Raw genomic sequence first — 19,016 nt, 5'->3', positions numbered from 1 at the left:
CCCCGTCTTCAAGATTAGGGTTTTCTTAACTTTTTTTAAAAGACTTCTTCTCCGATTTTTAGTGTTGTCTTATGATTTTACTATATTCAAACGGTTTTTTTATGTTTTTCTTCTACCTGGTTCATTGTGTTGAAAATCCTAGGTATTTTTGGTTTTATCCAGGGTTCTGAACCTGTCTTCATTTATTTTGTATGTATGCCTGTTTCGATTGAGTTCTTTATGGTTAGATCATTTCCTTTGTTTGTCCTGACGTATTCTGAGTTCTTACCATTTTTAACCCAACTTTGTTAAAACCCTAATTTCTTAAAATTTTCCTCACTTGTTACTATGAGCTTTTGAAGACTTCCTTTACTTATTTTTGGTGTGCTGGTCTGATCTCCTCTACCTGTTGCTATGTGTTAGACTGATTTCTTTATTTTGAGTCTATGTGTGAGCTATGACTAGGAGAATCGGAACATAGGTTCACTAATGAGTAAATCTATAGAGTTGGCGAAAATCTTGCAGAAGAGGAAGATTAATATAGTGTGTGTCCAGGATACTAGGTGGGTCGGATCGAGGGCGAAAAATGTGGATGGGTATAAGTTGTGGTACTCTGGTGTCCTGAAGGGTAAGAATGGAGTGGGTATCCTGGTAGATAGCCATCTTAGGGAGTCCGTGGTGGAGGTCAGACGGGTGAATGATAGGCTAATGACTATTAAGTTGGTGGTGGGTGAGGGTACTTTAAATGTCGTTAGCGCGTACGCACCACAAGCAGGCTTGGATGAGGATATTAAAAGGCAATTTTGGGAGGGGTTGGATGAGATTGTTCGTAGTATACCGCCTTCTGAGAGGTTATTCATAGGAGGAGATTTCAATGGTCATATTGGGTTATCTGCAGGTGGGTACACTGAGGTGCATGGCGGATTTGGTTTCGGAGAGCGGAACGGAGGGGGCATTGCGCTGTTGGACTTTGCCAAGGCTTTCGATCTAGTCATTGCAAACTCGAGTTTTACGAAGCGGGATGAACATTTGGTTACTTACCAAAGTTCGGTGGCGAAGACTCAGATTGACTATCTCCTCCTCAGGAGATGCGACAGAAGGTTGTGCGAGGACTGCAAGGTTATCCCAGGTGAGACCCTCTCAACGCAGCATAGGCTTTTGGTGATGGACATTTGTATTAGGATAAGGAGGAAGAAGAGGTCAGTACGAGGACGCCCCAGGATTAGGTGGGGCGCCTTAACTAAGGATAAGGCTAAAGAGTTGGAAGGAAGGTTATCGGCAATGGGAGCTTGGAGAAGTAGTGGGGACGCAAACACAATGTGGTCGACGACGGCGGACTGTATAAGAAAGGCGGCGAGAGAGGTGTTAGGGATATCTACGGGCCACTATGGTGGACACAAAGGAGATTGGTGGTGGAATGCAGTGGTCCAAGGTAAAGTGGAAGCAAAGAAGGCGGCTTACCTAAGGTTAGTAGGGAGCACTGACGAGGAGGAGAAGAGAGAGAACAGTCAAAGGTATAAGGTAGCTAGGAAGGAGGCGAAGATGGCAGTGACGGAGGCTAAGACGACAGCTTTTGCTCGTCTGTATGAGGAACTAAGGAACAAAGGTGGGGAGAAGAAGTTATTCCGACTCGCTAAGGCGAGAGAGAGGACAACTCGGGATCTGGACCAAGTGAGGTGCATAAAAGATGATGACGGCAAAGTTTTGATGGGAGATGACCAGATTAAGAGGAGGTGGCAGACCTACTTTCATAAACTTCTAAGTGAAGAAGGGGATCAGGATATTATACTTGGGGAATTGAGGAATGCCGACAGTCACCATGAATTAAGTAATTGTAGGGACATTGAGATCGATGAAGTCATGGAGGCAATGCGTAAGATGAGAAGGGGCAGAGCTACCGGGCCAGACGAAATTCCGGTTGAACTGTGGAGGTGTGTGGGTAGAGCAGGCTTGGAATGGCTTACTGCATTGTTTAGTGTTATATTCAAGACTAATAGAATGCCTGAAGAGTGGAGGTGGAGTACAATGGTCCCGTTGTATAAGAACAAAGGTGATGTCCAGAGCTGTAACAACTATAGGGGCATCAAATTACTAAGTCATACCATGAAAGTTTGGGAGAGAGTGGTAGAAATGAGAGTGCGAAGGACGATGTCTATTTCAGACAACCAGTTCGGGTTCATGCCGGGACGATCTACCACAGAAGCTATCCACCTTATATAGGAGGATGGTGGAATAGTACATAGATAAGAAGAAGGATCTCCACATGGTGTTTATTGATCTGGAGAAAGCGTACGATAAGGTGCCTAGGAAGGTCTTGTGGAGCTTCTTAGAGGATAAAAGGGTCCCGAGTAACTATATTAGGGTGATTAAAGACATGTATGATGGAGCTAAGACTCGGGTTAGGACAGTAGGAGGCGACTCTGAACACTTTCCAGTTATTACGGGGTTGCACCAAGGGTCTGCGCTCAGCCCATTCCTATTTGCCCTGGTGATGGATGCACTGACTCATCATATTCAAGGGGAGGTTCCATGGTGCATGCTATTTGCTGATGACATTATTCTAATTGACGAGACAAGAGGCGGCGTCAACGAGAGGCTAGAGATTTGGAGACATGCTCTTGAGTCTAAAGGTTTCAAGTTGAGTAGGACGAAGACGGAATACCTCGAGTGCAAATTTGGAGTTGAGCCGACGGAAGCGGGAGTTGAAGTGAGGCTTGACTCTCAAGTCATTCCCAAGAGAGGTAGTTTCAAGTACCTTGGATCGGTTATTCAGGGGATCGGGGAGATTGACGAGGATGTCACACACCGTATAGGGGTGGGGTGGATGAAGTGGAGGTTAGCGTCGGGAGTCTTGTGTGACAAGAAAGTGCCACCGTTACTAAAAGGTAAGTTTTATAGAGCAGTGGTTAGGCCTGCCATGTTGTATGGAACTGAATGTTGGCCGGTAAAGAACTCACACATCCAGAAGATGAAAGTAGCAGAGATGAGGATGTTGAGGTGGATGTGCGGGCATACAAGGATGGATAAGATTAGGAATGAAGATATTCGAGAGAAGGTGGGTGTGGCCCCCATGGAGGACAAGATGCGGGAAGTAAGACTCAGATGGTTCGGGCACATTCAGAGGAGGAGCACTGATGCACCGGTGAGGAGGTGTGAGCGACTGGCTGTAGTGGGCACGCGGAGAGGTAGAGGAAGACCTAAGAAGTATTGGGGAGAGGTGATCAGACAGGACATGGCGCGACTTAGGATTACTGAGGACATGGCCCTTGATAGGGAATTATGGAGGTCGAGCATTAAGGTTGTAGGTTAGGGGAGAGTGTGAATATTTCTACAGCACAATAGAGGAAGACTATCCAGTTAGGAGTTAGACTAAGAATGTCATTTGGTCGTCTATTGATGCAGGGCTTTCCCTTCTAGTTGTACTATACCAGCCATCTATTTCGTATTTCGTATTCTGTATCCTGTATTTCATATTTCATATCTCTTATATATTGTTGTTGTTATTGTTGTTATTTTTATTACGCATTTTTATGGTACTAATATATCATCTCCTATTGCTTTTTTGAGCCGAGGGTCTCCTGGAAACAGCCTCTCTACCCTTCGGGGTAGGGGTAAGGTCTGCGTACATATTACCCTTCCCAGACCCCACTTGTGGGATTATACTGGGTCGTTGTTGTTGTTGTTGTTGTTGTTGTGTGAGCTATGACTACTTGACTCCGTTGATTACCATGCTTCGAGTAGTCCTTAGCCTGTTCATGTCACTTTTGAATGTTTGTGTTCATCTAGTTTGCTTCTTTTTGTCAATATGTTTGACCCTGCATGTCTGATACGCCTGTTCATTCTTTCTATTTATATGTCGAAGTGCAGAATCATGATTCCTTCTTGATTGATATTGATTTCCTTAAATTACGATTTGATTGTAAGGTTTTCTTATAAACCCTAATTTTACTCATTTGTTTAAGTTGATTGATTCCTTTTTTTTATTTGCTGTGATGTTTCACCCCTGCTGAATCCTTTCCCCAAATTAAGTATATTATGTACCTAGACTCAATTATATGCCCTATACTTTTACTACCCCTTATATGGTAAAAATCAATCTTTCTCAAACTGATTCTCTTTCCTTAATTATCCCTGTAGTATCTGTTTGAGCTGTAACTCCTTGATTAAGGGGAAGTACTTGTATTAATTGATTCTGATGATGATTATTTCCATATTTGTGTTAAACCTTTACTTGTTTACTTTTTTTCCACTTCTTTTCAAAGCTATAAATACCCTTCCCTCTCTTCTTTAAACACACGAACAATTTAGTTCTGAACACACACTTACACACTCAAACTCTCTATTTCTCTACTACTACTTGTGCTACTGCTTCTAGCCGACTGAAAGCCAGGGCTAGACTGTGAAACTCTGATTGCTTTACTTTTTCTACACTTTGCTTCTTCAACTGGTATGTTCTTAGTTTAAATAGTGAAACTCAACTCTATGTGTTCCCTTGTTTGTCAATCTTTGTCTCTTTATGCACTAATTTAATGGCTCATACTGTTAAATTGTACTTCTTGTTTACTGCTTTACTCAGCATGCTTAAAATTATGCCTTCCTTTGTTCAAGTGTAATCAGCATGTTTACTTGTTCTTGTTTACGTCCCTCAACTAGTATGTCTCCTAACGTACTTGATTCATGATTAATTGTGTGTTTCTGATTTGGTTCCTCCATGTCCCCAACCCCTACTCCCCTGCTTGTAATTACTGAAGTTGTACTACTCTCTGAACCAGTTTTGTATGTGTGTTGTTGCTCTATCCCCTTTCCCTTTCAAAAAACTGTTTTCACTAAGCAACTCTTCTGTTGCTATTGCAAATTTATTTCAAATCAATCATTTTCAAAACTGTCTTCCAACTCAACTCTCTTAAATCTATGTCAAGCACTCTCACATGCACTCTTATATTATTAGGTTTTTCCCCTCTTGTGTGAGTCTTGCTTTGGGACCCTTGAGCTCCCTCTGAACCTAGACACATAAGAACTGGCCCTTCCACACTGCACTTACTCTTGGTTATGCAATCTGGGTGTGAGCACTTCCCGGGATCCCTTGAGGTCCTTAGGGAACTCTGACACACCCAGATATGAGAAAGGCCTTGGAACAACATTGGCATTTGAGGTGGTTTATTACATAACTCAAAGAGGAAGTCAGAATCAAGCTTCATATAGTTGTAACTTCTTATTCTTCATTTCTTATGTAATTTTATCACATGGTCTGTAATAATTTGTAAACAAGTATTGGGGTGGCTAGTGAAAAGGGATGGGGAAATATGCATGCTATAGTTATTAAGGGTAGAAAAAATGCTATTAGGTTTATGTTCCTAATGGCGCAATAGAAACCATGCTTAGGGTTCATGCATGCATTAGAAATCATGCTCTTAGGTCTCATGTTTTGTGACGACCCGGCCAGTCGTCTCATGAATTACCACTCTGTTTTCCCTATTTCAGCTTCTTTATGCTTCGTTATCCATAATTTATGTGATCGGGTTGATTAGTTTGAGTTCGGAGAGGATTTGGTAAGAAATGAGACACTTAGTCTCTTTTAAGAAGGCTTAAGTTGGAGAAGTCAACTGGATATTGACTTATGTGTTAGAAGGCTCAGAACTGAGTTATGATGGTTTGGTTAGATTCAGGAGGTGATTTGTGACTTAGGAGCGCGATCGGAATGGGTTTTAGAGTTGTAGAGAAGATTTAGGCTTGAATTGGCAAAATTGATATTTTGGCAAATTCCGGTTGATAGGCGAGATTTTGATATAGGGGTCGGAATGGAATTTTGAGAGTTGCAGTAGCTTCGTTGTGTCATTTGGGAAGTGTGTGCAAAATTTTAAGTCATTCGGACGAGATTTGATAGACATTTTGATCGAAAGCATAATTTAAGAGTTCTAGGAGTTCTTAGGCTTGAATCCTATGTTAAATTCGTGATTTGATGTTGTTATAAGCATTCCGAAGTGTTTAACAAGTTTGAACGATGTCATGGGATGTGTTGGTACAATTAGTTTGAAGTTTCGAGGATCCCGGGTAGGTTCCGGAATGTTTTAGGCCGAAAATCATAGTTGTAGCAGGTCAAGGAGGGTTGCAGGCCCCGGAACTCACCCACGCGGTCCGCACAAAAATGAGTGCACCCACGGTGAGTACTCTGCGGACCGCACAAAAGCGGGCGCGGTAGGTGTCGCGCGGACCGCACAAAAGCGGGCGCGGGCGCGGTGAAGAACTTTACCGCTGGTCCAACTTCGGAAGCTCATATCTTTTGATCTATAAGAAATATTGAGGTGATTCAAAAACGAAAGTTGTATGTGTCTAGTTTACAGAAAAGTAAAGATATTGAAATTTGGACATCTGTAGAGAAAGTTATGGCCAAAATACTAAAGCCTGTAAAAAATTGCAGAGGAAGGCTTGTGCGGCCGCGGTTGATTTTGCGCGGACCGCACTGGCTTGTGCGGACCGCGGTAGCTGAAATCTGAGGGGTACCCTATAAATACGAGGTTTTGGGTTTTATTTAATATTTCGACCTAGAGAGCTCGGATTTTGATGATTTTTTGAAGGTTTTTCAAGAAATTCATCGGGGTAAGTGATTTTAACTTAGATTTGGCTAGAATACATGAATCTATCATTGAATTCATCATTTAATTCTTGATTTGGGATGATATTTGGGAAGAAAATTGTGAAACCTTTCAAAAATGTAAAATGATAATTTCAAGGACCAAATGGTATCAGAATTGGATAATTTTGGTATGGTTAGACTCGTGAGGTATGAGGATTCTGAAAATGTAAATTTTACCCGATTCCGAAATGTGGGACCGAGGCTCGGGTTTTGCTAATTTCGAGATTTTTGATATTTTTCGAATGTTTTCACTTGGGCTTTGTTCCCTTAGCATATTGTGACGTATTCGTTCTGATTTTGGATAGATTCGACGCGCGTGGAGGCCAATTCGAGGGGCAAAGGTGTCACGAGCTAGAGAATTAGCTAGTTCGAGGTGAGTAATGGTTGTAAATGATGTTCTGAGGGTTTGAAACTCTCGATTGCATATCGTAGAGCTATATTGAGGCAAGATACGCGCTGGATGATGAGCGTGGGGTCTTTCACTACTGGGGATTGTGACTTGGTCCATCCCGATTGATGATTTTACTAAATATTTGACTGAAATTCATTTGTTATCATCATTATTTGGGCTGATTGCTATATTTGGACTTCGTGCCAACTATTTGAACCCTTCGGGGATTTTTATCACTGTTTCCTCACTACTTGACTTATTATTTGAACTCAGTCCTGTTGATATCTACTGTTTTACAAACTCAGCCACTTTTTGTTACATCCCACATTTTCGTATGTTAAAGTTTCGTCGTAAGTTAATCAACGTAAGTTAGGGGATGGGATTATTTTGAGATTTTAAGTATTATGCTATTTCAAACAAGTGATAAGTAAATTCATGAAGGTGAGAGGGGAAACAAGTCGAAGAAAATGAATTTCATTGATATTTTGTATTTTGGGATAAAATACTCAGTATTTATGGACTAGTACCATTCAAGGTAACACATGACCATAATAGTAAGGTATGTGAAAAGTGAGTAATATTTCAAGTAAGTGGGAATAATTCTCAATTTTACAAGTAATTAATTAATTACCGGGTAACAGAACATTACCCGGTTAACTAATAAGTGGATAAATAATTAATAATTAACCCCCCCCCCGTGGCAATGAGCCACGAAGCCTAAACAATGACTAATTAGTCATTATTCTAGGTGGCTGCATGGGAATAAATTAAATGAAGACTTAAAGTCAACTCTTGGTAAGACTTGTAAAGTCTTATCTAATTAGACAATTTAAAACTTCAATTCATTTTCCTTGGTTTGAAACCAAGAACTTGGAATACAAAATCATTCTTGTCCAACTCCAAGCCAACGAATTTGTTCTTGGTTTTGAAACCAAGAACATTAAAACAGAACACTTCGTCCAAGTATTCAACTAGTTAGCCAAATCCAAGTATTAAAATACCAATACTTTCATCTAAATCTTGGCTTCACTTCAAGTTTAATGTCTTTGGCATTGGAAACCAAGAACTAGTCTCGTCCAAATCGTTGGCTCCATTTCGTTATTTTGGTAGTGATACCAAGCCAATTTCGTTCCTCAAATTCAAAAGTGCAGAGGCCTAAATCCATTTTTTGGGTTCTAAGTTCAATCCACGAAGGTTTCTAATGGGATAATTATACGGAGTCATTCCTATTCCAGGTATGTTAAGGTTATCCCTTCTTTCTTTTGGCATGATCCATACGATATGAATGAAACGTGAAAATGCACAAATCCCATAAGTGACTCTACTCATAGAAGTAATAGAAATATCTATGTTCTTTAATTTCCATGTGTCATAATATTTTATCATTTGTTCATGGGTCTCAGAAAAATACGAAAGTTGAAAAGATGTTACTTTATGATATTGCTCAAGAGGCAAAATGGTCTTATGACATTCCGAATGATTTTATTGACGTACTTTACATGCATTGCGTTCATGTGCAATGACCCATGACTAGATGGCGTTATATACGCGTATATATGTAAATATTGTATATGGGATATGGGAAAAGGTTACGGCATTATATACGCACCACCACCTAATCAGCTGGTATATGATGATGATGTTGCCTACAGTGGTTGAAATATGATCCAAACAGCGTTATATACGCATATATATGTATGTACTCAAACGGCGTTATATACGCGTATATATGTATGTATATATATGTATATGGGATATAGTAAAGGCTATGGCGTTATATATGCACCACCACCTGATTAGCTGGTATACGATGATGATTTTGCCCACAGTGGCTGATATGATATGATGGGATACCCTCAGAGGCTGATGATGTTATGAAACATGTACCTATGCACGACATGACAGTCATACGCATATGCATGACGCTAAAAGTAATTTATGATTTGCAAAGTTATTCAGACTTACAGGTTGAGGCATGTACTCTATATTTCTTCCATGTCTCTTATGTACTTATTTATGTGCCTTACATACTCGGTACATTATTTGTACTGATGTCCCTTTTGCCTGGGGACGTTGCGTTTCATGCCCGCAGGTCCCGATAGATAAGTCGAGAGCCCTCCAAGTAGGCTATCATCTCAGCGGAAGATGTTGGTGCGCTCCATTTGCTTCGGAGTTGCTTGTTTGGTTAGTATGATCTAGACATGTATTGTTTGGTATGGCGAGACTCTGTCTCGACCCTTATGATATTTATGTATTCTTGGAGGCTTGTAGACATATGTCATGTACGTGAAAGATTGTACGGCTTTGTCGGCCTATACTTTGAGTTGATAAATGATTATGTTCGCCTATTAGGCTCGTTTGTCACGTGTATATGGTGAGGTTATAAGAAAGATACATTACGTTAGTACTCGATTGAGTAAGGTACCGGGTGCCCGTCATGGCCCATCGGTTTGGGTCGTGACACTTTTACTCAGATTTGAAACTTAAATGATATTTTTACATCATGTTTTGGGTTAAGAACTACTGTTTTACTAATGCCCAAGGGGCTTGTGATGATATTTGGACTGAGTAAGGCCGAGGGCCATATGTGAGGATATGCTGAGTGATATGAGGCCGAGGGCCTGAGATACTTTATATGCCACGAGGTGGCTTGAGTGATGTGAGGCTGAGTGCCGAGTGATGATGCCACGAGGTGGTTTGATATAGTGTTTGGGCCGTAAAGGGACCCTCCGGAGTCTACACACCCACAGTGAGCGCGGGTACCCATTGTTCTGAGTGTTTGATGTTATGCCCGAGGGGCTAATATGAGTGATTGTGAGGTATCCCGAGGGGCTGATACTATTCTGAGAGTGAGCCCGAGAGCTGATACTATTCTGAGTGATTGATACTGAGCCCGAGGAGCTGATACTGTACTAAGAGTGAGCCCGAGGGGCTGATACTATGCTGAGCGATTGATACTGTGCCCGAGGGGCAGATTTCTACTTGTTATTTACCGATTAAATTACTTGTTTTACTTGTTTTAAAAAGGAATATCATTTGATTAAAAAGGAATATCATGGGGATTAACAGAAGTAGTATAAGAAGATATGATGGATGAATTGTTTGCGTTAGTTGACATTTCCGAAGGATATTGCAAATATGCTAATAGATCTCTTTATGAGAAACCAGATGGTGCACTCTGAAATAGTGCAGTCAGATATGAGTACTACAAAGACATGCACTATAAGCCTTGAAGGGATAAATATTACTTTAGTGTGGCTCGTATCCCTAGTAAAACGAAAACGTTAAGCAACTTTAAGAGCCATTGGATAGAGCAAAGGGAAGCTAAGAGCAAAAAATGTCTTGTTCAAGTTTGCAGAATAAAGTGATAGGCATAAGTGTTAGCAGGAAATAAGAAGAGAGTTAATGAAGCATTATGAGTAAGATATGATACACAGGTAATAACGGTAGGTCAAAAAAATGATGATAGTATTACAGAATTTACAGTCAAGTGAAGGGAAAGACAAAAGATGACAGGCCTTGAGACAATGAAAGAATATAGGCCATAAATTCATATCCTCACTTCAAGAAACAAGTTTGCAACTCTGACGCAATTACCAAAAGGAAAAGTTAGACCCTAGAGTAATAGAAGCCAGTATGGATTGGTGAACAAGATAAACTAAACATGAAATAGGGACTGAGTGAGTTGATAATAGTCGGCATCATAAGAATTTCATATCGTATTCCGACAATAATAGGACGGACAACATAAGAAGGTTCATGAGAAATTCAGAGGATGTTCATTCAGGAAGACGCTTCCCTAAAGCAAGCAATGTTAGCAAAGTTAAGCTTAAGGGAATGTATGTACCAGTTACATTAAGTGTCACCCTTGTGAGTAAGGGGATTTGTTATCCTTGGTACTGAAGGATTACCGCAAGGTGAGTAAGAGTCATCGATGGTGTGAAAAGATGCCAAAGATAAAGAGGAAAAATATCTGTAGGTTGGTCGCCAAAGCTCCAAGTCTTAGTACTCCCCTAAAGGGGAGAATATGGAGTAATAAATGAAGAATGCGGTAAACACGAAAAAGGAATGAGATTACACTTATTCAGCTCCTACGTATATGCTACAATTCCAAAACATTATGCAAATACGACGTCAATGAGAGGAAGTAAGGGTTCCTACTCGAGATGTTATTGATAATTAAGGAGCCAGTGCGAGACGTAAGTTAAGACCAAGGAAATAACCCAAGAAAGAATTTCGCGAAATATTGATATGAGAATGGGCCAATGAGTAGTTAGTAATTGATTCAGGAAAAGCTTAGTTATGGCTAGTCAAGAAGTTACAGACAAATCATGCAAGATAAATGTAGTATACCCCAACATGGAGAATTCAGTCTCGCAGTAATGTCATTATAATACTGGAGATATATTCAAATAAGAGTCAGGGTAGTTAAAGGTACCGTATGAGTTTTACGGAAATAAATAAGAGTGTCACTGGAAGATAGTCAAAATATTAATTCAAAAGCAACCCTACAAGCACAAGGGCATGGAAGTAAGTAACTACGGATAAGTATAGGAAAGAAAGGACATTAGAAGGTCCGTCGAGTATACAATGTAATAGGCTCACAACTTTACAGGAGCCAGAGAGTCTTCCATAAGTACTACGATGAAGGACTAGCTGAAGAAATAAGGAAGAAGGCTTCAACCTAAGCACAACGACCTAAAGATAAAATTGTCGTGTAACAACAAATCTCACAACAATATTGTAAGCACTCCAAAGGAAAGGGGTACCTACCGTGGTTAATGAACGGGAAGTAAAATTAAAAGTAATATTCGAGATCATATGAGTTGCACGAAAACTCTGGCATGCGTGGGAACTAAGATAAGCTAAGTATGCACGTAGCAAAGGGGCAAAAAGACCAGGAAAAGTAATAGCTTACATTAAAGGAAGTGAAGAAGGAACCAAAGGAATTATTAAATCAATAATCCCAAGTTGATGACGTTATGAACGCACTTAAGAGTTTGGAGTTCTATACCTGCAACATATACAGCCGTAGAAGATTCTGGTATACGTTAAAAGAAGGAATTGAGCCCAGGTCATAGACGAAGGATTGAATTATTAAAAGATTTTATCATGGATATCGCTCATCACCTATGAAAGGCTAAAGTAATAACCAATACCATGAGTCGCATATCAGAAGATAGCTTAAGCCTACATAAAGGCTGATCAGGAAAAAAAAAGGAAACTAAATAGTTACATCGACTAAGCAAAACAAAAGGGACCAAGAGAATTATAGGCCTCAGGATCACTCTTAAGTAGCAGAGGCATAAGAGAGATAGTGTAGTAGCCATAAATTATAACGACTCTATGATGAAACCAACTGAAGAGTACTAGCCTCATAAGAATTCATTATGAAGCTCCCACCGGATTATGTATGTACCAGAGGTGCGAGTATTATAATAGATCTTCAAGTTATGGACGTGAATTACACCTAGGTGGAAGGGAGGTTATGAAGGATATAAAAGATATGATACGAGATTTTAAGCAAGTAAGGTAAAAGTGAACAACATATGAGATACTCAAATGTAGAAAGTTATGAATAGTCCATACTTCGGATACAAGGTTATAAGCACAGAGATTCAATATCTAGGAATGATAACGGCATAGTCAATGGCATATCTCATAGCCTATGGTTTCTAGGTATCGAGGAAGCTAATTAATACAGTAAAGAAGAGTTAGAGACAATGTGATGTCCCGCTTGATATCCCAGAATGACATAAGGAAATCTATGATACAAGCAAGTTGAAAGGTTGCAAGTAATATAAATAGAGTTGTGTCGGTCGCAAGCCATTGTATGGTGAAGCGACAAGGTTCTAGAAGACAAGAGTAAGGATAAGAAAGGGCAAGTGAAAAGGTAACGAAAATGGATAAGTCCTCAGAATTACGCCCATGAAAAAAATAAGAGCAGATGATTTCTCTAAATTATACAAAGCTCACTATAGCCTAAATAAACTCAAAGGAGTCTAAGACTAATAGCAATTAGAATGCCACCCTGGTAGTAGAATGAGGGTGTAATTGTGATAGAAAAAAAATGACGTTTGGGCCTTCGATTAAGTAATGATTCAACGAAGAAAACAAACGGATCTTATGAATTGGACAGGATTAAGGTACCCACACAAGGTGAATCGCATTGGGATGTTGTGAGGTACGGTTATGAAAGAAGGATATCGCCCCAGGTGGATCAATCTAATCATTTCAGAAGTCCCCCGATAAAACGTAAATCCTAGCAGCAATATTACATAAAAGATTAAGTTATCAGTGGTATATTATGGATAAAAATTGATGGATAAAAGTTATAAAGTATGAGAAGAGATTAAGCTGTCATTCTTATGATGAACAGTAATGTGGAAGCATTAGAGGACATAGATTTATACGCATGGGATAAGCAATGAAAGTAACCTAGGATTTGGTAGCAGACCTCAGTAAGGAGAAGTCGAGGTAAGAATTATGGTATAGTATGACCTATGTAGATGCAGTGAAGTCATACAAATGGATAACCACGTCTATAGAATAAGATATAGCAATATTCGTAAGTTTGACAAAAACAAAGAGCGAAGAACTTCAGGATTGGCTGGGGAAAAAGGAGAGGAGAGTCGCATAAGCACACTTACAAGGTCAGTATCGTAGAAGATGCATAATTAGAGGTAGCAACAGTTATGAGATTGGGAGGAATTTGATCACAAGTCATGACATGGGAAAGAGGCCTAAAAGGGGAGAATACCCTAGACTTTGGACTTATTCACAGAACAGTTGCCTAGATGGCAAGATGACTACTAAAGTATTCGGAAGACATAGGCTATGAAAATGATAAGAGCACCAGTCAACATTCGAGGACGAATGTTCCAAAGGGGGGGAATGATGTTACATCCCACATTTTCGTATGTTAAAGTTTCGTCATAAGTTAATCAACGTAAGTTCGGGGATGGGATTATTTTGAGATTTTAAGTATTATGCTATTTCAAACAAGTGATAAGTAAATTCATGAAGGTGAGAGGGGAAGCAAGTCGAAGAAAATGAATTTCATTGAAATTTTGTATTTTGGGATAAAATATGGCTCAAGCTAAAATACTCGGTATTTATGGACTAGTACCATTCAAGGTAACACATGACCATAATAGTAAGGTATGTGAAAAGTGAGTAATATTTCAAGTAAGTGGGAATAATTCTCAATTTTACGAGTAATTGATTAATTACCGGGTAACAAAACATTACTCGGTTAACTAATAAGTGGATAAATAATTAATAATTAACCCCCCCCCCCCCGTCAATGAGACACAAAGCCTAGACAATGACAAAGTAGTCATTATTCTAGGTGGCTGCATGGGAATAAATTAAATGAAGACTTAAAGTCAAGTCTTGGTAAGACTTGTAAAGTCTTATCTAATTAGACAATTTAAAACTTCAATTCATTTTCCTTGGTTTGAAACCAAGAACTTGGAATACAAAATCATTCTTGTCCAACTCCAAGCCAACGAATTTGTTCTTGGTTTTGAAACCAAGAACATTAAAACAGAACACTTCGTCCAAGTATTCAACTAGTTAGCCAAATCCAAGTAATTTAAAATCCCAATACTTTCATCCAAGTCTTGGATTCACTTCAAGTTTAATGTCTTTGGCATTGGAAACCAAGAACTAGTCTCGTCCAAATCCTTGGCTCCATTTCGTTATTTTGGCAGCAATACCAAGCCAATTTCGTTCCTCAAATTCAAAAGCGCAAAGGCCTAAATCCAATTTTTGGGTTCTGAGTTCAATCCATGAAGGTTTCTAATGGGATAATTATACGGAGTCATTCCTATTCTAGGTATGTTAAGGCTATTCCTTCTTTCTTTTGGCATGATCCATACGATATGAACGAAACGTGAAAATGCACAAATTCTATAAGTGACTCTACTCATAGAAGTAATAGAAATATCTATGTTCTTTAATTTCCATGTGTCATAATATTTTATCATTTGTTCATGGGTCTCAGAAAAATACGAAAGTTGAAAAGATGTTACTTTATGATATTGCTCAAGAGGCAAAATGGTCTTATGACATTCCGAATAATTTTATTGATGTACTTTAGATGCATTGCGTTCATGTGCATTGACCCATGACCAGATGGTGTTATATACGCGTATATATGTAAATATATGTATATGGGATATGGGAAAAGGTTACGGCGTTATATACGCACCACCACCTAATTAGCTGGTATATGATGATGATGTTGCCCACAGTGGCTGAAATATGATCCAAACGGCGTTATATACGCATATATATGTATGTACTCAAATGACGTTATATACGTGTATATATGTATGTATATATATGTATATGGGATATGGGAAAGGTTATGGCGTTATATACGCACCACCACCTGATTAGCTGGTATACGATGATGATTTTGCCCTCAGTGGCCGATATGATATGATAGGATGCCCTCAGAGGCTGATGATGTTATGAAACATGTACCTATGCACGACATGACAGTCATACGCATATGCATGACGCTAAAAGTAATTTATGATTTGCAAAGTTATTCAGACTTACAGGTTGAGTCATGTACTCTATATTTCTTCCATGTCTCTTATGTACTTATTTATGTGCCTTACATACTCGGTACATTATTCGTACTGACGTCCCTTTTACCTGGGGACGGTGCATTTCATGCCCACAGGTCCCGATAGACAAGTCGAGAGCCCTCCAAGTAGGCTATCAACTCAGCGGAAGATGTTGGTGCGCTCTATTTGCTTCGGAGTTGCTTGTTTGGTTAGTATGATTTAGACATGTATTGTTTGGTATGGCAAGACTCTATCTCGACCCTTATGATATTTATGTATTCTTAGAGTCTTGTAGACATATGTCATGTACGTGAAAGATTGTACGGCTTTGTCAGCCTATATTTTGAGTTGATAAATGATTATATTGGCCTATTAAGCCCGTATGTTACGTGTATATGATGAGGTAATAAGAAAGATATGTTACGTTGGTACTCGGTTGAGTAAGATATCGGGTTCCCGTCACGGCCCATCGGTTTGGGTCGTGACACTTTTACTCAGATTTGAAACTTAAATGATATTTTTACATCATGTTTTGGGCTAAGAACTACTATTTTACTAATGCCCAAGGGGCTTGTGATGCTTTTTGGACTGAGTGAGGCCGAGGGCCATATGTGAGGATATGCTGAGTGATATGAGGCCAAGTGCGTGACCGCGCTAGTTCAGTGAAATTTTTCGTTTTTTTAGTTTCTTTTTGTTTTTGTTTTTGTTTTAATTTGTTAATTAAATTACTATCCTACCCCCCTAATTACCCTTATCTGAACGCCCCTCTCCCTAAAAACCCCTCATTCCAACAAATTATCTCTCTCTCTAACCCAATTTCCCCTCTTCAAAACCCTTCTCTTCTCCAAACCTTTCTTCCACCATTTTTGCTTCACCATTTTCTCCCAAACAATCCCTATCAAATCTTCTTTTCTATCTTCACATTCATATTCTTTACCATTCTCTTCCAACAAAGGTATGAATTCCTTTTTTTGTTTTCTTTTCTTTTTCTTTTTTTTTTCTTTTTCAGATTTTTGTTTATATGCAAATAAAGTAGTTATAGTTGTTAAAGTTGGTTTCTAAGAATGGTGTTGATATTATAAGTTGAAATGTTAGTAAGAAATTAGTTTTAAGTTCTAAGTTCTTCTCTTCTTTTATTTTTCTTGTTATTTTCCAGATTTTGTTTTTATGTTTTAAGTAAATATAATGATAGTATTGATGGGTATTGTGTAATAATAGTGAACTATTCTCGTATAGTTCTTTTATACAGAGAATAATGTTAGTGATAATTTAGTTTTATTTTTATTGCTATTTTTCGAATTTCTGTTGAAGTGTTTATACATATGTTGTGTTAATTGTACATAAATTGTATGTATAAATTAGTGAAATACTTGGGGGTATTGTTGGTTGATGAGTGTGGGGAGGAGAACCACTTGATTGGTGATGTTTTATGGGTGAATAAGGGTGATTATTGTTCTAACAAGTGTAAAAGGGGTTATGATAATACAATGCATGCAATGTGTTTGTGAAAAATCCCCCATGAATAAGAAAATGTAGTTTGTGACCAATGATGAGTGTGAAGTCTAAGTAACCCCATTGAGCCGCGAATTTTGGATTGGGCTATGTTAATATGTTATTGTCTTGCAGGTATAATGACTACCTCCAGAAAAAGATGTACCACAGGTCCTTCCTCAAGAAACCAAGCAGGCAGAGCTAGGTCACGAGAGGCAGCAATTGCACGCCCATTTGATAATACAAGATTTGTTTCGGCCAAAGCTCAGAACCGATTTGTAGAAAAAGCTGAAAAGAAACCAATTCCTGAAAGAGCTGTTGACATGAGAAAACTTTAGCGGTTGTGCCCTCATATGCACGATGAGTTGTTAAAAAGGGGCTTACACACATTCGTCAACGAACCAGGTGAGGCAAATCTCATGGTTGTAAGAGAATTTTATGCCAATGCTCCAGAGCATACAAATGGAATAGTCACAGTGCGCCAAAGAGCAGTGAATGCTTCACTTGAGGCAATTCGTACTGCTTATCAGCTGCCTGCACCTCCAGAGGAGCATAATGACTTCTATAACTATGGTAAGTCACCCACATACGAAATTTATGAAAGATTCTTTGAGACCATTTTGGCACCTGGCAAGGAAATTTCCTGGATGACTTATGGGCAGAAATTTCATTCTAATGCACTCACATTTGAAGCAAAGTGCTGGTTGCATCTCATATGCGCCCGATTGATCCCATCACACAATAAAACGGAAGTCAATGGACCCCGAGCTTGTCTTGTCTGGTGTTTTGTTAATGGTCACAACTTTGACGTAGCTAAAATCATGTATGATGAGATGTTCACTCGCTGCAAAATCAAGAAGTATGGATTCTTCTTCCCTTCACTAGTTACTCAACTATGCAGGGCTGCTAGTGTTCTAGAATATCAACCTGTTGATGGGTTGGTTGAAAAGGAAAGCAAGTTCCGAGCTGATAAAGTGACAACGGGGAAAGAGCCGGAGGTAGTAGAGGTGGTAGAATCAAGCAGCTCTGATGTTGATGACGACGATGATGATGAGGAGGAAAATGAGGCAATGAATGTTGAAAGTGAGGCGCAGTCAGAAGCACCCCGTGCATCAGCTGCAAGACTGTCATCAGCTGCGAGACTGTCAAGATCAGCATCACAAGCAGCAACATTATCACGAGCAGCTTCATCTTCCCGATCTACCAGATTGCCTCGTCAAAACACATTGGAAAAAGACGTGGAGGATCTTCGCATCACTATGACTGGGTTGGGCAATCGTGTGGAGGAGATAGCTGACAGACAAGTCAAGTCGGAGAAAATATTTATGGGTTGGCTCAGAGCATTGGGGCGTGCATGTAATGTGAATCCTGACACTGTCTCAGATCAGGAATGAAGTTTCGGGGAAGTATCTTTGCCTCTTTTCTTTTTAGAAATGAAAGTCATGGGGACATGCCTTACGTTTAAGTGTGGGGTGGAAGGATGGTAGTAATTATTATGGATTTTTAGGTTGTTTTAATTGTTTTGGATTGTTGGAATGTTTTGGTGGTGTGGTACAATATATAATGTTTTGGGATTGCGTGATTATTTCACTTTTGTTTTTAAATGTTTTGGTGATTTAGTATTGTTGGATTAATTGTGCTTAAAACATTTTTTTTTTGGTAGTAATATTGGCGCGGCCCGATGACGGATTCTTTTGGATAGGAGTTCTTGAGGGACTGAGCTTATTGAAAAAAACAAAAAGATTTTTGTTTTTATGTTTGGTATTTTTAGGTAGTATAACAAATCTCCCTTGGTTTTTCTTTAAGACACGGTTCTTTTCCAAGGGTTTATTTTGAACCGGGCATATGTAGTTTTTCAGTTAGCATATATAGAAGAGAACTCATAGCATTGACACACCTGAACACCATAGAACTTAGAGTGTAACGCTTATTCTTAATT

The 19,016-nt window shown here is 39.2% G+C and overlaps 1 protein-coding gene across 1 annotated transcript; it reads left to right on the top strand.

The window, feature by feature from the left end:
* The first annotated feature begins 468 nt into the window (after positions 1-468).
* On the top strand, positions 469-17,415 carry LOC138870518 (uncharacterized). The gene is made up of 2 exons (XM_070148327.1): positions 469-715; positions 17,213-17,415. The coding sequence occupies exons 1-2, from the start codon at positions 469-471 to the stop codon at positions 17,413-17,415; spliced, it is 450 nt and encodes a 149-aa protein (XP_070004428.1).
* The last annotated feature ends 1,601 nt before the right edge of the window (positions 17,416-19,016 follow it).

This window comes from Nicotiana sylvestris, chromosome 6 (genome assembly GCF_000393655.2).
Source record: "Nicotiana sylvestris chromosome 6, ASM39365v2, whole genome shotgun sequence".
In the NCBI taxonomy this organism is placed as follows: domain Eukaryota; kingdom Viridiplantae; phylum Streptophyta; class Magnoliopsida; order Solanales; family Solanaceae; genus Nicotiana; species Nicotiana sylvestris.
This window is presented reverse-complemented; position numbering and strand designations above follow the sequence as displayed.

What these genes read in the sequence shown, in the direction of transcription:
- LOC138870518 (XM_070148327.1), top strand. Translation starts at nt 469, where the DNA reads ATGAGTAAATCTATAGAGTTGGCGAAAATCTTGCAGAAGAGGAAGATT. An exon ending in TAAGTTGGTGGTGGGTGAGG is followed by an intron (nt 716 to 17,212) that starts GTACTTTAAATG and finishes ATTGTCTTGCAG; the next exon opens with GTATAATGACTACCTCCAGA.